The 27,539-nt window shown below is 33.4% G+C and overlaps 3 protein-coding genes and 1 long non-coding RNA gene across 7 annotated transcripts; all 4 read left to right on the top strand.

Annotated features, from left to right (window-relative positions):
- The first annotated feature begins 3,819 nt into the window (after nucleotides 1-3,819).
- LOC106374642 (copper transporter 2) lies at nucleotides 3,820-4,907 on the top strand. The gene has a single exon (XM_013814626.3). The coding sequence runs from the start codon at nucleotides 4,246-4,248 to the stop codon at nucleotides 4,699-4,701; it is 456 nt and encodes a 151-aa protein (XP_013670080.1). The 5' UTR covers nucleotides 3,820-4,245; the 3' UTR covers nucleotides 4,702-4,907.
- Nucleotides 4,908-10,455: 5,548 nt separating this feature from the next.
- Nucleotides 10,456-12,138, top strand: LOC106374641. 4 transcript variants are annotated; one of them, XR_007318586.1, is made up of 4 exons: nucleotides 10,456-10,617; nucleotides 10,820-11,023; nucleotides 11,621-11,764; nucleotides 11,893-12,138. It is a non-coding gene; the product is annotated as an uncharacterized LOC106374641 (long non-coding RNA). The 4 variants fall into 4 exon arrangements; XR_001275014.3 differs by having other exon boundaries at nucleotides 10,459-10,617; nucleotides 11,691-11,764; XR_001275013.3 differs by having other exon boundaries at nucleotides 10,459-10,617; nucleotides 11,691-12,138.
- A 3,114-nt stretch (nucleotides 12,139-15,252) lies between these two features.
- LOC106373473 (E3 ubiquitin-protein ligase At1g12760-like) lies at nucleotides 15,253-17,465 on the top strand. The gene is made up of 3 exons (XM_048743805.1): nucleotides 15,253-15,414; nucleotides 16,055-16,675; nucleotides 17,433-17,465. The coding sequence occupies exons 1-3, from the start codon at nucleotides 15,253-15,255 to the stop codon at nucleotides 17,463-17,465; spliced, it is 816 nt and encodes a 271-aa protein (XP_048599762.1).
- A 4,901-nt stretch (nucleotides 17,466-22,366) lies between these two features.
- On the top strand, nucleotides 22,367-23,455 carry LOC106373472. The gene has a single exon (XM_013813641.1). It carries the CDS (start codon nucleotides 22,367-22,369, stop codon nucleotides 23,453-23,455), a length of 1,089 nt encoding a protein of 362 aa, XP_013669095.1.
- Nucleotides 23,456-27,539: the final 4,084 nt, after the last annotated feature.

The raw sequence follows: 27,539 nt of genomic DNA, 5'->3' as shown, positions 1-27,539 counted from the left end.
ACTAGAGGATTAGAATATATGTTTCTGTATAATTCATAAACATAAGGAGCCCTTTATATATAGGAAATTACAGCGTCATAGAATAATGGAAAGACTAAAGAAAGGAAATACAGATATGGAAAGAGTACAAATCATAATCTAATAAGGAAAAGATAAGATGCTGATTCTCTCTCTTTCTCTCTCTAGCATTGGACCAGTTATGAACCGAACCGGTTATGGATATCCACAATATGATTTATAACATAATCAAACATGTTCCCCACTTATCGAACTAGATCAATTTCTCTTGAATCTCTTTAGACAATTGGTTAACATGAGCAATTAATTTTTGGTTCAACCGGTTATGCCTTTTCTAAATGTTTGTCATATACCTAAACCGGTCCCTTTTAATTTTTCGTTTCTCCACGCAAATTGTTACGCCAGCTCACGTGCACGTTCCAATACTCCAACTATAATCGTACGAACAAAATTTAGGCTATGAATGGTGACCAAAGAACGAAAGAAAACACTGAATTCTTTATTATTCCAAAAAAAAATCACTATTCACAAGGAATAGTTTTTCCTTCTTGTTCCTTCCCATTCCTTTTTTTGTAGAGAAATATAGAACAAAAGCATTACTTGTTAAATTTAATTAGGAACAAGCATTCCTTTTCATTCCTGCAATTTTATTCCTATACGTTTTTTTCCTATTCGTTCCTCGTATTCTCGAAAAGGTCACCAGTCGGAGCCTAGGTTCACTTTTATTGTGAACTCTTTAATTCACCTCACCTTCTAAATACCAATTGAAATGTCACGTAGATAATTAAATAAAAATATTGTTTTAAAATAAAAATAATTGGAAAAAGAATGATGTCAATTTTAACAACGTTAAAGTCGTCAGCCAAATCCTAAACTTTAAATTATAAATCCTAAACCTTAAATCATAAACTCAAACTCTAGACTTTAAACTCAAACCTTATATCCTAAACTCAAATCCTAGATCATAAATCCAAATTGTATACCCTAAACTCAAATCCTAGACCATAAATCCAAACTGTAAACCCTAAACCCAAACCGTATACCCTACACCCAAATCGTAGATCCTAAACTCAAACTGTAAACCTTAAACTCAAACCTAGACGTTATATGGTTTGGGTTTAGGGTTTTTAATTTGGGTTTAGAGTGTATGATTTGGGTTTAGGGTATAGAGTTTGGATTTAGGGTCTAAAATTTGGGTTTAGGGTATAGGATTTGGATTTAGAGTTTAAAGTTTGGGATTAGGGTCTACGGTATATGGTTTGAGTTTAGGGTCTAGGATTTGAGTTTATGATATAGGGTTTAGGTTTAGGGTCTAGAGTTTGAGTCTAGAAATTAAGGTCTAGAATTAATAATTTAAAATTTAGGGTTTAGAAAGCGGCGTTAGCATCGTTAAATTTGGCGTCATTCTTTTTTTCAGCTATTTTTTTTAAATTTAATATTTTTTATTTAATAATCTACGTGGCATTTTGATTAGTCATAAAAAGTGAGGTGAATTTAAATATTCACGGTAGACCTAAGTTTTGTGCTAATTGTATTCTCCTTCGCCTCCAACTCTCAGTTATTCTTTCCGATTCATCTGTTCTAATTTAAATCACCAAGCCAAATGTCTAGAAGCAATACTTCCTTATCTGTTTTCCACCTAAGGACTCACCTTATTGCCACTGCAGCAGGCGGACAACAGTATACAAAGCATGGACTGACGACAACCCTGACCGGCGATTTTACCGATGAAAATCGCATGGTTTTTCGCTTGGGCCGATAAAGATATGCCCTATGTCTGGCAAAAACATAGTTTGTTTGAGGCTCGCGATTATATGCGTCTACTACTACTAACCAAAATCAACAATCTACAAGCGACCATTAGCAACCAGAGAAACCAACTCCAAGAAATGGCTGAAGGATTATTATCTAACATACATGTAGACAACGAAGTTCACGACATTGTCTATGCCCCCGATCTTAATGACGAACGAGATAAACTTATTAGCCAATTTCTCATCTTATCACATGGGCCATCTTTGTTCTTGTAACTGCTGTACTTGTTACCATCTTGAAAAATTAGCTTATCTCGTACTTTCATTTACCGCTCTAGATTTAACTTTCTTAATCGAATACCGTACTGTCTGTCGTTGTTAATTACTCTACCACATCTAATATGTTCTTTTCTTGTTATGTAGGCCTGGGACAGATCGGATATCCGGACAATTTTAAGGCATCCGGATTCGAATTTTTATTCAGTGAGTCCATAATTTTACTATCATTATCTGGATCCGGGGTTCTCGGATATCCGGGTGTCGGATATCCTTCTAAAAATTATAATATCCGGCAGATATCCGGATCCGGATTTGGATCCTTAAAATAAATAAAAAAATAATATTAATATATATAAAATATTAACAATAATTTAAAAATAAAAATATATATAATGTTTTTAATTATTTCTATGTATAATATTATAAAATTTACATAAAATTTATATATACTATTATAAAAATGAAATATATCAAATAAAATTAATTTTTATATATAGATATTACTATTTTTGAAATAGTTATTAATAAAACTTACGGATCCGATATCCGGACTAAAAAGTTAAAATATCCGGATCCGGATCCGGCTTTGACGGATCCAACATTTTATTATCAAGATCCGGATTCGGACCCTCCGGATATCCAGATTTTCAAATCGGATCCGGATCGAATCTCGGATCGAATCCGGATCTCGGATAAAAGTCTCAGATCTATTGTTACGTATTCGAATGAATGTAATGTTATTTGTAAGAGATATATATTTTGAGAAATTCTTGGGTTCACCCCCTAAGGTGAACCTCTAGATTCACCAACCAATAGTGTTTGAGTATTTGATATTTGATATCTTTTAAAAAATGAAACAAAATTGAATTTCCAAATAAGTTATATTTTTAAAATAAAACAATAAAAATACATAAAAATAGTTACAAAAAATAAATAAATAAATATTGTTAAACCGTTAGCAAAATACTAAATCATATACCCTAAATCCTAAACTCCAAACCCTAAATTATAAACCTAAAATCTTGGATAAACCGTAAACCATTGGAAATTTTAAACCTTAAATCATACATTAAAAACTAAATCTTAATAACACTAAACCCTAAACCCTAAACCGTTGGATAAACCCTGAACCCTTGGATAAATCATAAACTCTAAATCAAAAATATTTAACCCTAGAGTTTATGATTTATCCAAGGGTTCAGAGTTTACCCAAGGGTTTACGGTTTAGTGATTAGGATTTAGGTTTTAATGTTATTAAAATTTAGTTTTTAATGTATGATTTAGGATTTAAGATTTTCCAACGGTTTAGAGTTTATCCAAAGTTTAAGGTTTAAAGTTTAACGTTTAGGGTTTAGGGTTTAGTATTTAGGGTATAGGGTTTAGTATTTTTCTGAAGACTTAACAATATTAATTAATTTATTTTTTGTAACTATTTTTATATATTTTTATTATTTTATTTTAAAAATATAATCTAATTTGGATATTTAATTTTATTTCATTTTTTAAAAGATATCAAATATCAAATACTCAAATACTATTGGTTGGTGAATCTAAACGTTCACCCTAGGGGGTGAACCCAAGAATTTCTCATTTATTTTCATTTTCTCTATGTAATTAAAAAAGCGAACACACAATATATGGCTAACTGTATATAACCATATACGTTTGTTTATTCAACACCACAAGTTGTCACCAATTTTAGGCCATAAAAATAAATCTCCAAAGTCAATAGTGGACAGTCTGACACATTTCTCCTCTCAATCGATGTCAGTTCCCAATTCCCGTTTGCAGCTACTTCCAGTAGAGGTGCCAGCCCCAGAAGAGGAGAAATGTGTACACCTCTGCGAAGGGCATAACCATCTTTCTTTCTGTACACCATACACGATTCGCCAATTAATTAAAAAAATGCACAACTACCTAATTTACGACACCAACATGTATATTGCCTTCATTAGTCCCTTTTTTTTAATTCATTATACGAGTTGAAAGAATAAGAGGCATGGTCATTATGAAAATAGCTCTAACGATTGTTGTACTACACAAAGTTTTTGACAAGTCAAAACATGCTCTACTTGTACTACAACACAACTACAAACCACACATTTAAGAAACCACAGAAACAAAGAAAAACACGATTTCTCTCTTTAGGTTTTCTTGTCTACAAAAGCCCTCAGAATCCTACCGTTACCAAGCCATGGATCATGACAACATGCATAACATGTCACCACCATCATCAACGTTGGCTTCCGACATGATGATGACGATGCACATGACGTTCTTCTGGGGTAAGAACACGGAGGTTCTCTTCTCCGGATGGCCCGGGACAAGCTCCGGTATGTACGCTCTTAGCCTCATCGTTGTTTTCCTCCTTGCCGTAATCACCGAGTGGCTCGCCCATTCTCTTACCCTCCGTTGTGTTGGCTCCACTAACCGCGCCACCGGGATCGTTCAGACCGCCTTGTACACACTCAGGATTGGCCTCTCCTATCTTGTGATGCTTGCGGTGATGTCCTTCAACGGCGGCATTTTTATTGTCGCTATGGCCGGGTTTGCCGTCGGTTTCTTTCTCTTCGGAAGTACTGCTTTCAAGAAACCCTCCGATGACCAGAAAACCGATAAACTTCCCCCTCTGTCGTCAGGTTGCGTTTGATGAAAATTTTCTATAAAGAACTTTCTATTTGTGATGAGCCCTTTGTCACAAAAAAAAAACTTTCTATTTGTGTGGTTTGCTTTGCTTTGAGTTTTAATCACTTTGTCACAATTGATTTTCTTTGGTAGTTGTACAAATAATTTCAACAAAGAATTTGATTCTTAGAACTAATAAAGTTAATATATATGTACGTATTATAATAAAAAGTTAAACCACAAATTTACAATTACAAACGTTGTCGATTTTATTGTAACCCTATCTATAATCTTCTCAAGAGAAAGTGAATTTTCATTGGTTAACAAAATGAGTGCGTTTCAGTAGGGGACACATTTTCACTTTTTTAACTGTTTATACATGTTGCTGGAGGAACACTTTTCTTCGTGATTCAGCAGATTTTGGACCAAATTACCCCTTATTCGGTGAACCGAGATATAAAGCTCATTTGAGTTTTATTCTTTTTTTAATTCTGTCTCGTAGTGGTTCTCTTTTTTTTTTAGTTAGTGGAGACTAAACATTAGCTTTTTGTATATAAAAGTGTTTCGTTTTGTGGTCTTTAGATAGGAGAACATATATTATTTTTTATTTTATTTTGTTAGATTTTTTTATTTTGCAACTATTCATTCAATTTCCATGTTTTAATAAATTTTTTTTAACATTATAAGATATAAAACGAAAATATAACTATTACAATAAATTATAACATTTTTTCCTCTTTGTTTTGACATCTATCTTATATATATTTATATTTTAACATTCATATACAAATGTGTGTTGATATGGATAATAAAAGTTTGGAAATAAAAATATATGAATATGGATAAACAATATGAAAAAGATAGTAGTACCCGAGCATAAAGTAGTGAATTGTGTGGATAAGTTCATATGTACATGTTTGTGTGGACATGTAATTTTGGATATTCAATCCTAAAAATACACCATGAACATGTTTGTGTGAACGTAAGAGAGAGAGGGAGATCTAGTTTAAAGTTCAAAATCTTACAAAGTTTTGTGGATAAAGTTTGTGGTGAAATCAAAATGATTTATAAGAAAATTCAAGAATGTTGGAGTTATATTGCGACTAGTCATAACTTAAAGGACTAGATGTGTAAAAAATAAGAATTCGACCATGTTGCTCGAGCTTCCTTCTGCAATTGAAAGCTACGACGAAGACGACAGCCACGGCGGATTCCGAGCATGAAGTCCACCGCACGGTTGTTTAAAGAGAGGGGGTATTGTTCAGTAAGATGAGAAACGATGAAAAATTTTGTGTGGAGGAGATTACATAGTCAAAACAAGCAGCGAGTTTTCTAGGTGAATGGTGTTCTTCGAAAATTGATGAGGGAAAAAATAGTGTGGGCCGCAAAATTAGGGTAACGCGAATTGAAGAAAGTAGATTTAGAATTCGATATTTGATGTTGAAAAGAAAAGGTGGTTCGATAAAAAAAGTGATGTTGGAGGGAGATGGTAGTTCGATAATTGAATTACTTTTACATGTTCTTTTATGATGTATGGTTTAGTTAGAATTGGGAGAGTGATCGGTTAGTTAGCCATAGAAGAGAGTGTAGTGGTCTCATTTGAGGGAATAAAGTACATATCAATAAAGAGTGTCTCCAGCCACATGTGTTTCTATGTGAAATTCATAAGTGAGAAAGTGTCCTAAAGAGTAAAAAATTATAACAAAATACACATCCCCTATATATTATTTGAGAAGCATTACAACTTTTTTTTGTAGCCACATGTCATCACTAGAATGATTCTTAGAATCATTAGAGAAATATGTTGGTCCATCTAATTATATAATAAGATTTTTATTAAACTAACAATAAATTCATCATTAATGTACTTTATTATTTTCTTAAATAAAATTTATGGAATTGCCTAATGTGGCTAAAGTATATATATGACAATTAATGATTTTGAATAATAAAGATTTGATAAAAAATAGTGTATCTTCTATCATATTTTTTTAATTTTAAACTATTAAATAAATTAAACAACCACAATAACCATATAATAAAAATTTAGATTTTTATGTATATGTTATATGTTATATTTTGAATTTTTACAAATGACTATAAATTACTAAAACTGTTAAAAGTCTCACATTCAAATTTTATGATCCATGGTTTAAAACTTTTGCTATGACAAAATACAAATGATTACAAAAATTATATAAGTAAAAAGTCTAACTTAATCAATTATTAAGATTAATATATATATCATTTTAAATTAAACTATAAACCATATAAAATATAATATTTTAGTTTCAAAATTTACTTTGAACAGTTTTTTTGATAAAAGTTTTGAACGATCATTGACAACTTATTTTTTTTTAAATTATAAATTTCTAAAACTATTAATCCCACAATGAAAATTTTGTTATCAGTAATTTAATTTTTTTTCTATAAAAGATACAAATGATCAAAAAAAAAAATATGAGTAAAATCATCATTTAATAAACATTAATATTAAAAATATATTAAAATATATTATCTATGTTAGTATCATTTAAATTTAATAACATATCCTATCAAATATAAAAAAAATATTTTTTGGATTAATAAAATTGATTTATATGTTCGCACCAATTTAATTATATATTTAATAATTACTGACTTTTAATTATTTAATACATATTTATTATTTCATAATATGTAAAAATATTTAATACATAAAATAATTTATATATATAATGTTGATGCCGGCGCGGATCTTAACCTAGTATTTTGTAAACGAGAAGAACTAAGAGTCTGAGACAATGACTTTCATCACACATGATATCTAGACTACTCTATTTATAAGACTATTTAAATTCATATATGATATTCACCTCTTTTTTTGCTTCGTGAATGATAAATCCATCAGAGACTGGACTACAGAATTTAAAAGAAACAACATACAAGTCGATCACTTTTTAATGGGGAAAATAACCGAAATATGTCACTGAAAGACTCAACCGAATTTTTTTTTTTGGGAAAAAGGGAGGATCGGGACAAAATCGAATAGAAAACAACAGATTATTAACAAAACGAAAAGAAGAAGTGATAGAAGACAATAGCATTGGTCGATAGAGTCAAAAGACATAACTAGTTAGAACGTAAATTTTGACTGAATAAATATACATTGAAGAGCAACCAACATTAAGAAAACCTGTAAAATCAAAAGTACCAATCCAAAGTAGCTTACAGTAATTGTCATGAACACAAAAGGATAGAAGACGACTATTAAAAAGTTACAAAAAATCATTTTGATATAATGCAAAATTTATAATAACTAGGTGTTTTTCTGCACCATGTGCAGTAAGAAATTTTTTAAATCTAACTTATATTTAAAAATAAAATTTATTAAATATTATAGATTTTGCTATTTTCTTACTAATATTTAATATAGATTTGATATATATTAAATCAATTTGTATAAAACTAATAAAAATGATACAAAATTGTATAATTATCAAAAATTTAGCCTAAATAATATTTATAAAATTTGTAGATATATAAAAAACTAATGATTTTACGATTAGATATTTAATTTTTTAAAAAAAATTGTAGAAATTTTTGAAAGATTTGGTAATACAAATTGTATAATTATACATATGTAATAATATTTCAAAATTTGAAATGTTATATATGAATATATTCTAATAAGTTTGCCAAAAATATAAATCAACATTAAATAAAATTATCCATATCATATTTTTTCGGAAGTCTTGTCATCAATTTCAGTAGTCATGTTATATTTGTTTTGTGAAATTGATTGTACAGACGACATGTGGCAAAATCCCTTCGCAAATATATTTCAGAGAATTATAACATTTCCTCATGCCTTATTGATAATTACGAAAGAAGTAAAAATAGGCAATCGTGTCGTTGACAAAATGTTTGATAAATAAATATATCTTGAGCGTAAAACATATTTTAGTACCAGTCAAACGATAGTACAAGTATCAGGAAACGGCATGGTTCACGCCTTTTTCCAAAGAAAGTTAGGATTTAGAGGCTAAAACAATTAAAATATTATTACATCATTCTCCAAATATTATATATTTCTATTCTAGGTACTATAAAAAGATTAACTTTATATCATGGATAATATCTGCTTGCTAGATGGATCTTGGACAGCTTTTGATCGCTTTAGTGGATGTAGATGAGTTTGGATGGATAGTAGGGAGAACATACAACTTATAGGAACACGAAACTTTACTCGATGTGAATCAGCGTTGCATTCGGAGGAAGAAGCGCTGCGATGGGCGATGGAGAACATGCTTCAACACTCGCCGTGCCAGAGCTTTAGAACGGACTGCAAAGAGCTGATCGCAATGATAAATGAACCCCAGAAGTGTCCAAGATTTGCGACAGAGCTGGAAAAGATAGAGACGCTACAGATTTGTTTTCCGGATTTCAAAATCATCCATGTACCACGTCTGTGCAATTAGTTTCCTGATTTTTTAGTTAAGACTGCTAGGAGCTTTCATAGGGAGCTACTTTTCATTGGTTGTTCTATTCCAGTCTAGTTACCCAGACCACTTCAAGCTTGAGTAATAAAAAAAAAAAAAAGATTAACTTTAAATATTCCCCACGCTAGGTCTGATAAACTTGATTTAACCTATATATGCATATCTTTCGTCCATCCATATGTCTCATCTGATAACCCACATGTCCATTGATGGCTGCTCCCAAACATCTTTCTCTTCAAAATATTATTTGGACTACGTTGATTGCATATATAAGGTCGTCATTGTCATCCTCAAGTCATGCCACTAACATTTTAATTTGTTTAGGCATTGGTTTTTTCTACTGTGATATATGGAAAACGGTAGCTCTCATTCTACTCTTCCTTTAATCACGTGTCAGTATGACAGGCGGTTCTATGGTAGATACCAACGACTTTGGCAAATGTAAATCTGTCTAAGGCTACCTCTGAGGTTGGAAAGGTGCATATGTGAATATTTGGCGTGAACTAAGCAGAGGTTTGAACAAGGTACAACTCTTCATCCGAGGACTATCGTAAGAAAAATCATCTCGACAGTGAAAAATATGTTTCCCAATGCAACAAATTGGTGACAGAACCGTAATACACCCAAATCTACTAAAGGATTTCAAATCTTGTTATGAATTTTATATTGTCTATATAAAAGGAACTGCAGCTTATACTTCCAATGTGTAATATTTTAAAAATATTACGATTGAAACTTTAGAAACAGTATATATGGGACTTAATTTTATTCAAACTTCGCTTTCAACATATGAAATTGTGAATACACAATTTCATAAAAAATGTCAACACCATAAATTTAAAATAAAATGGTTTAATGCCATTTTGTTAAAAATAATTCCAACAACTGGATAGTCTATGAGTATTCTTCTTCACTTATTCACGGTAGTGGTTTTCTACAACGACGTGAATAGCTCCTATGTTTGCTTTTGATCTGTTTTTCGTTTTTGTGGTTTTTATTTGATTTTATATTGTAAACTCTTTTGTTGTTAAAAAAAATATATATTGTAAACTCTTATCATTTATTAATTCTAGAAACCCATTTAAACAAAAAAATCTTTGAACCATGGTACTTTTTAAAACAAACTAATAAAGTTTAATTTCTGTTACGGCGGGTTAAACACTAATTTTATATATATATTAAAGAGAAATTTTCTTAAATAGTTTTTTTAAAAGTTTTTATTCCAAAAATATCATCTTAAGATAAAAATCACAAATATAACATTTATTAATAGGCTAAAAGACTCTAATACCCTATGCATCAATATCAAATTTAACTTGAAATCAACAAAGAAAAAAATGTTTCTCTCTCGAAATTTTCGGCGACGACACTGACGAATTGGCGACGACGACGACGGTGTTAAAAACACGGCGATTCTACGTCGACAACACTCTTAACAATCAAAATTGAAGCTTATGCATGTAAGTTTGGGGGTTTTCAATTGTTATTTGTAATTAGGAATTTTGATTCAAAATTTGGGGGTTTCGTTTCGGTGATATTGTAGGAGCATTTCAGCGGAAACGAATGGAACCTTTTTTTATATTCTCAGTATAGCTTACCATAGCTATGGAGATAATTGGCTTTTTTTTTGTCAAGCTATTTTCTTCACTCTTGTGGTTTCAGATTTATAGGCTTGGAGCTTCTATTGTCGGCACTTCACTTCACCACATGGATTATGATTTACGGATCTGATTTTTGAATCCACAAACTCCTGCTATAGACATGCAATGTTCAGGTGTTGAAGAAATCTGCGGTGGTTCTGCCTACGACCCTGCCTACTACACCTTTCTTTTTGAAGAGACCCAAACCAATATGAATTCACCAAAGGTAGCACATGTGACTCTTGTTTATAGTCAGGCTTACGTCTTTGTTTAGTGTTGAGTTTGTGTAATTTTATCTGCTTAGGTTTCTTAAATTAAGTTATTTTCTTGTTTGAGTGTCTGGTTCTTGCTCAAAACATTTTAGCTGTAGTGGATGCAATACAATATACCGAGTCAGGAGTTCTTTGTTGTTTGCGTAAGATTTTTCGTGAGTTTATAAACATGAGCAAGACAATTTGTGTAATTGTCAAAAAAACGTTAGGTAGTATTCCAAAAGACTTCTGCTTATTCTTTTTCTTCAAACTGTATTGATTGTTGTACGGCCTTTACACAGCTATACTGGTATGGTAAAGGAGCTCATATATCTTCTTTTTCAAAACGAATCAAATGGAGCAAGGTTTTTTTAGTCTGATTGTGTAATATGGGTAAATTGTCCGATATGATATTGCTTCAAACCTGTGTGTGTTGATGTTTTAGTTCTCTTGTTCCTCTAAAAGTTATAGCTTTTCCTAGTTAAGAACACACATAAATGTTATAGATTTTTCTTGTTCTCGTTAATCACAAGTATAATGTGACTCGTTAGACTGTTTGGTACTGTTTGTAGCTGAAGAGAAAAACCATTACATGAGAAGTTGTTCTGCTTAAGACAAAGCTCTATTGTGTTTGTTGTCCAGCGTTGGAAAGGTCATTGGAAGTTGTTGGAGCTCAAATCAAAGGCTGCTAAATTTTGGGAACGCAAGGTTTTAAGGTAATGTACCTTGGATTATGTTATTTTCTAGACAATGTTGATTATGTGTGGTATTTTATCCGCAATCTTAGTATTCCTGAGTGTTATTGAGATGAGTTTGTTTGTGAAAATTTGTGGGTTTTTTTTAGTTCCAGGAAGGTGTTTCAAACTTTCAGTATAGCTTTCCAGAAAATCCGATACTAGAAATTTTGAATGTTTTTTTTGACTTGGTTACGCATGACAACAACGCGATGGGAGATTCAATACCTGTCATGCTAAGACTATGTTTTTGAAATTTGATGTTGAGTTGGACAAGTAAGAAGTTTGTGATGAATGATGACGACGTTTGTTTCATTTAGGTTGTTATTAAAAAAAAATTAGGATGTCTTGAAGCATTGTCAGTAATTCTATCAAGAAAGTGTTAAAATGTGCTATCATTATAAAACACATATTCTATCTAGGATAGCTTATCGTACTTTTAGGATGAGTTTCCAGAAAATAAAATGAGTAAGCATAAGCCTTTACTTCAAAAGGAATTAATTGTGAAAGTACCGTGATTGAACCCAAGAACTCTCAGAAAGAGAATCCTAGTGTGCAGCCGCTATGCCAAGGGTGTTATACTTGCCAAGTGTTATAATTAAACCGATATAAACAACATATTTATATTTAATTAAAAACAGAAAAAGGTTTTGTTTCCAAAGGAAATCAAAGGCAGGTTTAACGTGCGATACGAGTTGTGTAAAAGTAGAGGGCTAGCCGCTAGGCTTCTGTGGATATTCGTTTTGGAAAGAAATGTGAACTTATTTATTCACAAAGATAAATATATCTTATCTAGGATACCATTTGTGATATTCAGGATGGGTTTCCAGAAATCGAATATGAAAATGAGATTACTAAGATACAAGACCACTAAGCCAAGGTGTTATATCTCAAAATGAGTAAGCTTTTAAAAGCAACATAAGCAGTTCTCTTGCTGAGTGATACAAAAATTAAAAAATGTTCTGATTCCATTAAGGAAAAAGTGACCATAAAACATGACGTGAGTTTCATAATACATAAATATTAGTCTTAAAACATAAGAGGGAAGTTGATAACATAAGACTAATCATCCATCCAACTTTCCCCAAGCTTTGGCAAGTCATTTACTTTAACCTTGACATTAGCCAAGTTTCCTTCGGCTTCAATGTGCTCTGCTGACATGTAATGCTCCTCGGTTTCTTTTTTCTCTTTGTTAACCGTAAATTTTATATTATAAACGTTGGAAAGAATTTTGGAATTTCTGGATGGGTTTCCAGAATAGTAGAATATAAGTGTGTTTCTTTAGTAAAGAAGTTTAACCTAAAAAATGAAATGAGATAAAAAATACTAAGGATTGATATCTGCATAGTTGGAAATTTTCAAATTGTGATTTGGAATTTTGGAGAAAGAAAAGAACAAAATATACATCTACTAGGATTCGAACACGAGATCTCTGGGAAAGGGGAAATAAAGTGTGGCCACTAGGCCAAGTGTGTTTCAATTGTTTGTTGATGTAAGTAAATGAATATAATCCATTGATTTTTATTCAATTAAAAGAAAATAAAAAGCGATCCAATTCCAAGGGGAATTGAATGCGGGATGAGGCAAGTGTTTCAGTTTCGTAAGATAGGGGGTTTAGCCGCTAGACTGAGGAGAATTATCTGGTAGAAGTTAAAACATAACTGTATTTAACCGTAAATTTTATATTATAAACGTTGAAAAGAACTTTGGAATTTCTGGATGAGTTTCAAAAATAGTTGAATATTAGTGTGTTTCTTTCTCGCAAAGAAGTTTAAACTCAAAAAATGAAATCAGACCAAAAACTAAGGATTGATAACTGCATATTTGGGAAATTTCAAATTGTGATTTGGAATTTTGGAGAAAAAATGCATTTAAACCTAAATTGTATATTACATAAGTTGGAAAGCATCCAACTTATTCAGGATATGCTTCCAAAAGCAAATATATATGTGGTCTGGTACATATCACGTAATCATTAAATAAACAACATCTAGAAAATGATCAATAAAAATGTAAATCATCAACAAATCATTTAAATGAAAAAGAATAGAGCACAAATGAATAAAACTTCATCATATAGCAGGAGAAGCAAATGTATCAGTAGTTTGCTTATTACTGCTAGCTGAATCAGTAATAACCTGCATGATTCAATTTGTTTGGAAGGTTTAGTATACGATCAGGAAGCCTATCCTGAATAATCTAAGAAAGAAGAAAATCATACCAAAAACTGGAATAGCATTCAAAGGAGCAGGAGAAGTATATGTATCAGTAGTTTGCTTGTTACAGCTAGCTGAATCAGTAATATCCTGCAGGATTCAATTTGTTTGAAAGATTTAGAACATGATCATGACGCATATCCCGAATAGTCTAAGAAAAAAGAAAATCATACAAACACAAACAAACAAAAAAGAAATTAGAAACGATGTACTTGTTTCTCTCTCTGTACAGTAGAACCAAAAACTGGAATATCATTCAAGGAGTAGGAGAAGCAAATGTATCAATAGTTTGCTTGGTACAGCTACATGAATCAATAATAAGCTGCAAAAGTCAAGTTGTATTGGAATGTTTAGTACATAAATATGAAAGTTATCATGAATAGTCTAAGAAAGAAGAAAATTATACAAACACAAACAAAAAAAAAGAAATTAGAAACGATGTATCTGTTTTTCTCTTTGCAAAGTAAAACCAAAAACTGGAATATCATTCAAAGGAACATGAGAAGCAAATGTATCAGTAGTTTGCTTGGTACAACTAGCTGAATCAGTAATAACCTAGAAAAGTCAAGTTGTTTTGGAAGGTTTAGTTTATAAATAGGAAAGCTTTCCTGAATAATTTAGTTGAACCAAAACGACAAACCTTAACACACAACCTACAAATTCCATCAAATGCTCTAATCTTGCCGATAAAACTTATGAGCTGTCAAGTATTTCCTATGGAGATTGGGGAGAAAAACTTCAACAATACTTTTCAAGTCCAACGAAATCCCATAACTCAAACATATTTCTTCCTCTTTAATACTACAATCTTTGGAGACCATCTTCATCAAATTTTCATACTGAAGATCTTCTTTTGTGTAAATAAAAGATGCATTCCTATTCTTATCAACATTAAACTCCCACATGAGAGACTCTTTTGAGCTCCATTGTCTACAAACACAAAAAACTTCAGCCATAGTTCGAAAATCTGTTAAAAAATCACAAGCAGATCTCAAAAAGACCAAACACAGAGACATTTAAGTAAATTTGTGTGTCTAGAAGGTGAAGATGGCGACAATCCAATCTTAAGTTTCAAAACAACTAGAAAATCCAATCGCAGAGACATTTAAGTAAACTTGTGAATCTAGAAGGTGAAGATGACGACAATCCAGTCTTAAGTTTCCAACAACTAGAAAATCCAATCGCAACAACATATCATCAATTTATAATGAACAGGAAATGATGATACCTTGATCAGAACAGAGACACGAGATAATGATATACAGAGACGACGACGGATCGAGGACGATGCAGAGGCGCAGCCAACGACGGATCGAGGACGATGCAAGGGCGCAGACAACGACGGATCGAGGACGATGCGGAGGCACAGACGAGGACGATGCGGAGGCACAGACGACGACGGACGACGATATAGAGGCGAGATGGAGACGGAGGCAACGGACGGCGATACGGAGACGACGACACAGCTTACGAAAAGTTTTCAAAATGTTTTTCTTTTATTATTTAGTAACTAAAGTTAAATTAAGATTTGAGGTAACCTGATAATTTACTATCATTAAATGAAACATTTCTGTCAAATTGGGTCTTAGAGTCTATATTTGGAAGAAAAACTTGGTTTAGGGACTATCTAGGGCCATTTCTCTATATTAAACCTTTTAACTACAGTGTAAGAAAATATAACTTGATTGGATCGAAACCAGAGAATAATAGGAGTATTGTTTTAATTTTTTTTGTTTTAAACCATTAGAATGATTAGTGTTAAATATTGATATAAATTATTTTTATATCTCTATTATTATTTGAGAAGTGAGCTTCCTTATTTGTCATATTATCCCCTAATTTTAGATCTAGTCATTAATTTTAATAAACAATAAACAATTTTAATGATTGAAGTAATGATTTATCATATATCTAACACTATTAAAAAGAAAATAACAAGCCTCCTGAGCTATGCCACCTAGGATCAGAAAATCGTCCAATCAGAGCACTCTTTTTTGACACGTCATAATGGCTTTCGTATAGGATCTATTTACACTTTCGTATTGGCTCTATTCAGATTATCATTAGGCCCAAATCTGTTTCTCCCAGCGTCTATAGTCTCTCCACCCCCACCCCTCGACTCTTCCACTTCACCTTCTCGCCGCCGCCACCGTCATCAGACGCCATCGATCCAGCGCCTCTGCTTCTGAGCGGCGACGAGAACGAGGGAAGCAACAGCAATGGAGGAGGAGAACAACAGAGATCATCATCCGTGAGGAGACCAGGGCTGAGGGAAGCCGCGAGGCTGCTGAGCCGAGCGAGCAGCGGCGGAGGGCGCGCGATGCGGGAGCCGTCTATGGTCGTGAGGGAGGCCGCGGCGGAGCAGCTCGAGGAGAGGCAGAGCGATTGGGCCTACTCGAAGCCCATCGTGGTGCTGGACATCGTGTGGAACTTGGCGTTTGTCTCGGTGGCTGGGGTTATTCTGGTGATGGCGAGGAATGAGCATCCGATCATGCCGCTTAGGGTTTGGCTCTTGGGGTATGCGTTGCAGTGTGTGTTGCATATGGTTTGTGTGTTGGTTGAGTATAGGAGGAGGAATAGGGTGAGGAATAATAGGACTCCGAGATCACGTTCTTCTTCTTCGTCTTCCTCGACGGATGAAGATGCTTTGGGTTCAAGGAGGAATTCACATGAGGAGGTCTTGATTGAAATTAGTATCTTTAATTGTGTGATCCATCTCCCCTTGATACTTCTCTTATATAAAGCTCTATCTCTTAACCTAAATCCATCCAAAATCAAAAAACCTAATCTGCAAAAACTACACCCATTGTTTGGTACTAACGTAATCTCACCAAATCTCATCGTTCTCCTCTCTTATTTTAACTTTTTATATTTAGCTTTCAAAACACATGTGACTAGAACCGTAGCCATTCAGTTAACTGAGCTAACCAGCTTCGTCCAGGTATAGATACGAATCTGAACCTCCGAAACCTAGGAAGATGAAGAATGACTTACCCAGAATTAAGATCGTCTGTTAAACAAAAATTGCAGTAAGCTCTTTTCTCGGATCTTGCAATTGTTACATTGATATTTTCACACCGTTTGCAATTCTCTCACGATTACCCAGATTGTTATCAATGTGAGGTCCTTTTATAAATCACGATTCAATTGAGTACGTGTGCTGAGTGACAGGCTGATCAAGATGGACAGCCCCGTAAACTTCATCCTTTCATTACTCACAGTTGTAAAAACCCTTACAACTTTCTTTGAGAAGAATGGTGAACTCCTCTCTCCTTCTTTCTGATTTCAAGGTTGGGCGTTTAAGCAACTTTTTGATTACCATCGTGTTCAGCCATCAAATTTTGTGTTTGTTAATGGTGAGTTTCAGATATTGATTTGGTGACAGAGCCCAAGCATATCATGATTGAATTCTTATCTGTCTGAAATTCTTGCAGACAACGATTCTGATATTTGGAGGTTCCAGTTAAGAAAAATATTAAAAACTCCCAAAGAGTAAGAATTGATCTCTATGATTTGCTATGGAAGAGTTGACATTGTTCTTTGAATTAATTTCTGGGTTGTTTTTAGTTTTGTTTATGTTTCTTCTTGGTGTTGGTCCACTGTGATTGAAGAAACAACTTGATTATGTTCTTCACACTGCAGTGGCACTTGAATCTTCTTATGGCTGAGTAAAAATCACACCTTTAAGCTAAGGAAGAGAAAGGACTGAAAACAGGTGCTTTGTGTTATAATCAGAGTGTTGGTTTAAAATCCCGGGACGTTTTGGCTACAATCATACACTACTATTGTGATCAGAGTTTTTTTTTGTTTGATAAAAATTGTGATCAGTGTTTTTATAACTAAAATGAAAAATTAGCTTTTTATTCACATAAGCTTTGACGATTCAATAGACCTCATTGTGGCGAAGGAACGGCCGGTGCACGGCTTTAAAGGTTCGATGCATCTTCCGACTAAAAAAGCCGTCGTCTTCAACACCATAAGCAAGACAAGGCATGGGTGGAGAACAATGATGTCGTAGTCAACGTTAACGAAGACGAATCCTCGGAGATAAGACTCTGTTAGGTTCCTCAGGCTATCGCTAATGTGAGCACCGTAACATTTCTGTCATTATGTTTAACGGCAGCGAGAATTCATTAACATCCGTTATGTGGTGTTTTAAATAGCCGGACCTTCTTGACAAAGATCATGCAGAAGATAATTAACATCACATACAAAAAAAATCAAACCTTTCTGCTTATTCACATTAAATTTATTATATCTTCTTTCATAGTATGCAATTCGAAAATTGAATACAAAATATTAACTGGGTAGATGTCAATGATCGAAATGATCAAACAAAAGTTTCGAAAACGTGTGACCTCGCATGTACCAACACATCAGGATGAGAATTATGAACCAACAGCCTGAATAAAATAATGAAGAATAACCACAAAAATTATTTTTATAACTTTTAAAGAAACATTACCGTTTTGACTCTAAATTCAAACTCTATTGAAGAAGAAGAGAAACTGATACGTGGTTTAGGAGAAGGGGACAAAGATGATGAAAATGAAGAGTGATCGATGTAATCTTATTCTTCTTCGTTGATTGAATATGAAAACCCTGCATTGTCTTTATAAGATTTTCGTATTAATTTTTCTTTTGGTAAAATGTTAAGATAATCTTCTTATTAATTCTTAGGGTTTCAGGAACCAGAGATGACACAAGCTCAAAAACTTTAATCAATTTAATTGACACGAGCGTTATATTTTGTGAAGTTAACTCACAAATCACAATTTTCTAACAAAGAATACTTACTATCAGAATTGAGATAAAAAATATTGAAAAATATGTAACAATACTAAACTTTTCACCAACGCAGAAGCAACAAGGAAACAGAAGAGTAAAAACAAAGTTGTGCTATTGCTTTCCCTCATTTCCTTGCTCTCCTGTGAAAACGTAGAAATACTTTTCGAATGTGTTTTTTGTTAGTCTCTGTAAAATGCATGTTTCAGTTCAAAAATGTGCATAGTGTAAACGTCAGATATTGGCATTTGCTGTTTTAAATCAGTACGGTATATATGCAGTAAAAATGTTTTCATAAAAATGGTGTAGATCATTTTCCCCACGTCAAAAGACTGTTATGTCCAATTTGGAATATACTTTCAACAATTTGCAATATAACAAAAGGGTATATACCATTTCTGTTTTTTTTTTAAATTATACCATTTTTATTTCAGAAGTGGGTTTTATTTAATTCGCACTCAGTAGTATTAAATATATGAAATTGATTCAGTTTACCGACTTAGCAAGGCTGTATTTTCTCATTTTTTTGGATTATGACACTGTTTTTACTTTTGCCTTATATACCAACAAAATAGTTTTGTTAAGTTGCAAAGAAAATTTGATTGAAAATTTATACTATTCGAGCCATCATCATTAAACAATTTAATTGAGTTTTCACATTTTAATATTGAGACAAAAAAAGTTTTAACATTCTCAATAACCTTTTGCACCAAATTTATATGTTTAAGAATAAGGTCCTTTTAGCTATAAAATACTATAGTGAGTTAGTAACACTTCTTTCACGATTATCATCATCATACTGAGAGATACGTTTAGAAGAGGAAGTATAGTAGAACCTCTATAAATTAATAATGTTGGGAATTTAAATTTTTATTAAGTTATAGAAATATTAATTTACAAAAGTTTTCGTTTTTGGATTTTTTTTCTATTTTTCTATTTTATTAATAAAATAAGAAAATATTTTATTTTTACCGTATATAAATTATTTAAATTTTATAAATTTAACATTCATATTATTTTATTATTTTATTTGGTGTATATTTTATGTTTCATCGAATTGTTATGTGATTTTTGATATATATTTACTAAATATTATCAAAATATATTAAAATATTAAGAAAACTAGAAGTATTTTGATTGTGAATATAAAACCAACAATATAATGTTTAGTTTGTACTTATATAAAATATATAGAGATAGATTAGAAATTTATGATTTTAATGGGACTATATATTTACATGAGAGTTTTAAAAAATATTATAATCTTATTATTTTATCAATTTGTGTCATATTTTACATTGGCCCAAGTTGGGACCGACGAAATTTATTAATTTATAGAGATTATTAATTTATCGTGTATTAATTTATAGAGGTTCTACTGTAAAATGATGATTGCATATGTTTAAAACACAATAAATTCCACCACAATTCACAACTTTTAGGTTTTCAAGAACGATGGCAAAGACGCAAATGCAAAATCAGGTTAAGTTCTTAAGATTCATGTGATTGATGGTCATATAGCCAAACAACAATATTTAATATCAACAGAATAACACGAAGTTATGATTAAACTTAGAGGAATAATTAACTGCACACTAATATTTATATGTCATACTGTACTAAAAAGATAATTTTCAAATAATAAAATACATCTATTGTGTTAAAAATTAATTTATATTAATGAACAACCTCTAAAATAAAAAGGTTAAGACATTCTAAATAAAATAAAGAAACATAGCAAAATGATAAAATAAAAGCAATATAACAAAATATATTTTCATAATTATAATTCATGTTATGTTATATATTATTAATTTTTTAAACTTAATTCAATATTGCAATACCAAACATATTCAAAATGGTTTCAGTCTTAAAACCGACATTCCACAATTGATTTCAAATTGATGACATTAACTTAGCATGATATTTATAAGTGTGTTATTGGAAAGAAGAAATTTCATATACATTTATTTATAACAATTTTGATTTTTTATTCAATCCTGTATACAAACAAAATAATTCCAAAATAACTATTTTACAGGCTACCATTATAATTCAAAATGAGTTTAAAAATCAAAATAATTCTACAATATCTTTATACAACATACATTTGTAAAAATTTAAAGGCACTTATCCGCGCGTAGCGCGGAAAATGATCTAGTTTGAGATAATAAATAAATGGATATTAACATTTGGGTCTAGTCACAATTTTGCTGATTTTTATTATATTCGAGATATTAATAAATGGATATTAACAAATGATAATGATAATATCATAGTTAGGTTTATCTTATATTTAATTCATTAATATTAATCTGACCTATCTTAATATATATATTTATTATTATATAATCTAGCATCAAAGTTAAGTTTATCTTATATTTAGTTTTAATAATATTAAACTAACTCTTATCTTAATATATATCATTATACTATATATAAGCAATATATACAGAAGTTCTTACAAAAAATAGCAAGATTCTTCTACCAATATGTCGTTTTGAAAAGGAAGCCAGTTTCTATAGTTCGTATTGAAAAAAAAAATTGACCCGGATAAAAATTGTTAAAAGTTAAAGCTCGTGTGTTGAAATTCTGAAATACATGAAAAATACAAAAAACAGTTTGGATTGAGTTGGTATTGGTAGGTACCGCTGTAAGTATAACATTTTATCTTCTTATTGATTTTATTAATTATATAATTTGGTCTTAATTAATTTAATTTTTCAGGAGATGAGGATTTATGCCTCTGCTGATCAACATTTTCTTTGTAACTTTTGACCTTAGTTTTTTTTTTTGTTCTGAGTAACTTTATCGTCGTTGAGTATACAATATAGTATATAATAAAACATCTAACTTTTAAGATAAACGTATATAGAACAATTAATATCACTTTTTGTTGGTAAGGTTCTAGATCGTATTGTGTATTCATTTTATTACTGTATCCTTTTCGTGTTATCTTTGCTCATCAATCACTTATTCTAATATGTTTTTTGTTATATATTTTATTGGTTAAGTTGTGTATGTTAACCTCTAAAAGATCCTATGGTAAAAAAAAATCTTCAACTAAGTTAGAATTAATTTTTGGTGACATAACATATGTTTCATTCTGCATTTAATATTATATTGTGTTATTTTGTGACATGATGCTGATTTGAATTTATATTATTCAGTGATATGTGTTTCACATGTACATTGTGGTCTAGGTATGCAAGCAAATATCATAACTTTTTTATTTAGTGCGCCTGCTTATAATTCTACTACCTCTGTGATGGGCTCTTCCCTGCAAGATGGGAAGAAAATATTTTAAATTCCTATGTCGATAAACCTACTTTTTTGGAACGTTAGAGGAATTAACGACAAGAAAAAACACTCGGATTTTTCGAACTGGTTTAATGTAAATAAGGTTAGTATTGGTGCAATTTTGGAATCCCATGTTAAAGAATCAAATTTGAGTACAGAGATGACTGCTCTCTGCCCTGGTTGGTCTTTCTTTTCCAATCATTCTGAAGACGAAGATGGGCGAATTATTATATTTTGGAAACACCCTGTTCAAGTGTCTATTTTGCAGAAATCAAAACAAGCGATGACTGTCTCTGTTCAGTATCCTGACTCTCCTTCATTCTCTGTTACTGCAGTCTACGCAGCTAATAATGTGGACGAGAGAAGAGAACTCTGGAAAAATCTTGTCGATACTCAGGCGTTATTGTCCCTTAACCTCTCATCCTGGATTATCGGTGGGGACTTTAACGAGATAACCCACTGTGCAGAGCACTCTGAAACTACGTTCAACCAGATAACCCCACACATGATTGAGTTGTCTGCCTGCTTTGAAGACTTGGAAGTTCGGGACTTGAGATATCATGGGCCTCGATTTACCTGGACAAATAAACAGCCGGACGATCCAGTTGCTAAAAATTTGGATAGGATTTTGGTTAATGAACACTGGCTTCAAGCTTTCCCACTCTGCCAAGCCTACTTCTCGGCTCCTATTATCTCTGATCACTCTCCAGGACTTGTAAAACTTGACTGTGGAAAACAAGTGGCTGGATCCAAACCGTTTAAATTCTTTAACTACCTGGTAAGGCATCCAGACTTTCGCTCAACCATTGAGGCAGGTTGGGAAATTTCACCCGAAGATTCCTGGACACTCTCTTCTCTGAGTAAAAAACAGAAGCTCCTGAAGAAGTTCCTCAAATCCCTCAACAAGGACAACTTCTCAGACATTCAGAAAAGAGTGAGAGAGACTGCTCTTTTACTGCAAGATCTCCAAGTAAATTCTCTGACTAACCCCTCAGAATCATCTTTTCAAGCCAAGAGAACCTGCAGAGATAAGTTGTCTTTTCTAAAGACTATTGAGGAGTTTTTTTTTCACCAAAAGTCCATAATTAAATGGCTTCAGCTTGGAGACCAAAATACGGGATTTTTCCATAAAATTGCAAAGGCAAGAAACTTCTACAACGCCATCCACTCTCTTTTGGATCTTCAAGGAGTAGTTGTCTCCACGCCTCAGGAAGTCGGAAACCTGGCTGTCTGTCACTTTAAAGCAATTTTAGGACCTCCTCTCACGGCAGTAACTCCACATCTCCTGCCTTTGGTTCAATTCTTCACTGTCTACCATTGCTCTGAAGATATGAGGCTTACGCTGGCAAAAATTTCTTCAATGAGATTATGAGGACGTTGTTCAAACTAAACCCTAATAAAAGCCCAGGGCCTGATGGGCTTATCTCGAGGTTCTACAGTGCAGCTTGGCATACGGTGGGGAAAGAGGTCACGGGTGCAATCTTAAAATTCTTCGAGCAATCCCATATGCCCACATCCACAAACTCAACTATTCTCACTCTTCTACCCAAATTCCCAGGAGCAACAGAGATCAAAGATTACCGGCCAATCTCGTGTTGTAATACCTTATACAAGGTAGTATCTAAGCTTATGGTCGCCAAACTGAAACCATTGCTACCAAGCATAATTCTCCCCAACCAATCAGCATTCATTAAATGCAGAGAGCTCTTAGAAAACTGCGTGCTAGCTTCAGAAATCATAAGCGGTGATCATAGGAATAAAGGGCCTAAAAGGTTAAGTATCAAGATAGACATTGCTAAAGCATTTGACACCGTAAAGTGGGACTTTATTTTAGCCTGTCTAGAAGATTTAGACCTTCCTACCGTCTACTTGTGCTGGATTAAAGAATGTATCTCCACAATAGCTTTCTCAGTTGGCATAAATGGGTCTCTTCATGGTTTCTTTCGCGGCACGAAAGGAATTAGGCAAGGGGATCCTCTAAGCCCCTACTTGTTTGGACTAGCTATGAACGTACTATCTCACATGCTTAACAAAGCAGCTCTAGAAGGGAGAATTGGTTACCATCCTAGATGTAAGGAATCAGCGCTCACTCATTTATGCTTTGCTGACGATCTCTTGATTTTCTCGGATGGGTCCCCTGCATCTGTTCAAGGCATCCTCCAGGTCCTGTCTGATTTTCAGTATTTATCCGGTCTCGCCATTAGCCCTCAAAAGTCTTGCTTCTTTCCTGCTACTCTCTCGAGTTCAGAAATTGACACTATCAGCTCAGCTTCAGGGATCCCAAGAGGAATTTTACCTATGAGATACCTAGGTCTTCCTCTAAACACAAAGAAGTCATCCCTTCTAAACTGCGAGCCTCTACTTCAGAAGATAAAGTCTAAGATTTCTTGCTGGACCTCCAAGTATCTCTCATTTGCTGGCCGGCTTCAATTGCTAAGCTCTGTAATTTCTGGACTAATCAACTTCTGGTGTGCTGCATTTATTCTCCCCTTAGAATGCATTAAACAGATTAACTCTCTATGTGCAGCCTTCTTATGGAAAAGTAATCTAGATGGGAGATATACTGCTAGGGTTGTGTGGGAAACTGTCTGTTAACCCAAAGAGGAGGGTGGATTGGGTCTCAAAAATTTGAATTTGTGGAACAAAACATGTTCCATAAAACTGTTTTGGATGCTTCTATTCAAAACAGAGTCTATATGGGTAGCTTGGATTCACCAGTATGTCATCAAAGACATTGATATTTGGCTACTAAAAGAGCAACAATCGCACACTTGGATCTTCAAAAATATACTAAGACTTCGGGACCTAGTAGTAAATTGGATTAAAATCATACCTGGAAACGGAAGTAGATGAAAGTTCTGGACTTCTCCTTGGTCCCCTTTTGGCAGCTGATCTCCTACTTAGGGAATTCTGGTCCACGAACAACAGGCATTCCGATTACTGCCACGTTGGCTTCTCTTTGGATCAACAACTCTTGGGCTCTGCCTTCGGCACGATCAAACAAGATGGAAGAGGTTTTGACTCATCTTACTACAATCTCCCTGTCTCCATGTCCGGATATTGCCATTGAGACACCTTGATATTAGGAGTTTTCAAGGCTCCTAAGACAAATGTTGTAGTATAAATGATTGTCGAACCAATTCTAAGGGATTTCAAGCACTGAGAATGCAAATACTTACTTTATTTAAGTGCAACCGATGATTTTAAAGGTTTTCTAAGCTAATGATTATTACTAATGCAGTTTCAGAATAATAAAAACGGTAAATGAGTTGACTTTCTTAACTAAGGAAATGAGAACTCATGGGCATAGGAATTAGACCTTGGGTGATCAAGTTTCGAACTAAGGATGGCAAACGAACAATCAAACTATCAACCTTAAGCTTAGACACGATTCTAAACAAACTCTATGTCTAGATGAATGTTCATTTACTAACACATTTCAAACAACAAATGTCTTCGGTTGAATAATATGGAAGCAATCATTACTAACAGGTCTAAGGCTATCTTAGCACTTCTAACAACAAATGTCTTTGGCAAAATTTGCTAAAAGCTTAGAAGAGTTGTTTCAGGCATTTCATCGAACACCTTTTCGGTGGGAAATGCCTAAGGATCAACTTTTGAGAAGCTAACTCAGAAGATGCATTATGATTACTCTACTAGCAAGGTTTTGGAATGATCTACTCTAAAACATCCTAGCTCTAACCTAATCACCCTTAATCTTCCTAACCCATGAATTCAAATGGTGATTACTCACTACTCTTCATGATTCCTCTTAAACCCATTTTAGATTTCAGATTAATCATACAGAGGGATACAACAACGAATTGGAAAACACAGAATTGCAATAACTAGATGAACAAAAACGATTCAAGAGATGAACTTTCCAAAGGTTTTTCTTAGAAACCAAAAGATAATCTGACTGGTGGCTGCCAAAAAGTACTTAAAACATAGGTTTTCAGAAGTAAAAACGTGCATAATAAAATGACCAAAAGGCCCTTGAGTTGAAATGAATTCGAGCAAACAGAAGGCGCGCAGCGACCTCCAGTAGTCGCTCCGAGAGGTCGCTCCAGGCTTCGGGAGCGACCTGGAGGGGTCGGTGCGAGACGTCGCTCTGGGTCGCTCTTTACGAGCGACCTCGCTGTGTCGCTCCGGTCACGTCACTCCGGGTGATGGAGACGCGAGCGACCTCGCTGTGTCGCTCCGGTCACGTCGCTCCGGGTGATGGAGACGCGATCGACTTAGCCAAGTCGCTCCGGTCAAGTCGCTCTGAAAGGGTGTCACAGCGACTTCACGGTGTCGCTCCGGTGAGGTCTCTCCCATGAACTGCTCGTCCAATGATCACCTTTATCACCTCTTTTGAGCTCCAAATGCACCCAAATGTCTCAAAGAACTTCATGTGGTACTCCAATACCTGATAAGGACTCATGTATGCAAAATGCAACCTAAACATGGCTAAATCCTAGTCTATATGATCAAAATGCACATGGGTGAATTGATAAGACAGTGGAAATATGCAAGATATCAACTTCCCCAAACTTGTTCTTTTACTTGTCCACAAGTGAACTTTCTAGAACTCATAGGGAGAGAGGTTTGAAGGTGGGAGCTCATAGCCAAAAGAAACACAACTAGCACTCGATTCAACATCTAATCTAACATGACCGCACTCTCTTATTACACTCTAGCTTCTCTAGGCATATCTCAACTCTTTTTTGCCCTTATACTCATCATCAAGCATCCACACATTCAAATCAAGCAACTCTCACATTCATTAAGCATAAAACATCAAGTGAATTCTTGCAAATGGTCAATTGGTCCAAATCATTTGGTTGAGTAAGGAAAGGCTTTTATTCAAGTGGGTCAAGAGGTTCGAAATCCATGATCTTTTGAAGTGGTTTACTCTCAAAACGAGTAGCCTTGACATTGCACATAATATATCTAAGAAAGGGACCAACTCATGCATACAATGCTCAATCTCCATTGTTCTACCCTTTTTCCAAATATACAAGTTACACATTCACTTCATAATGTCAAACCCCAACTCTCATCTCTCACCAAAAGACCCCAAGAACACTTTGCACATAAAACTCTTTTTCTTTGAAATCTATAAAAGATTTTCTTAACTTCTAAACAAATCTTAGCTCTAAACAACTTTGCTAGCCCCTTTTTTTTTTTTTTTTTTTTATTATTATTATTATTTTTTTTTTTTTTTTGGGGCCAAGACTTTTCACAAATCGAGCTAGAAGTTTCTCTACTTATCCCATAAAGACTAGTCAATTAAACACAAGAGTTCACTCTTTTCCTTCAACTTTCTCATACTCCCAAATCAAACTTGACAACACTCACCCCCATCCTATGGCTAGACAATAATGTGCCTAATCTAGCAAGAATGAAGATCAAGCATTGTCGTTCCCGATACTCTCAACATTATGTGCATATAAGACTTTCCGAAAAAGGCC

Source organism: Brassica napus, chromosome C1 (assembly GCF_020379485.1).
Source record: "Brassica napus cultivar Da-Ae chromosome C1, Da-Ae, whole genome shotgun sequence".
Classification (NCBI taxonomy): domain Eukaryota; kingdom Viridiplantae; phylum Streptophyta; class Magnoliopsida; order Brassicales; family Brassicaceae; genus Brassica; species Brassica napus.
Note: the sequence above shows the minus strand (reverse complement) of the source record. Positions and strands in the feature narration are given on the sequence as shown.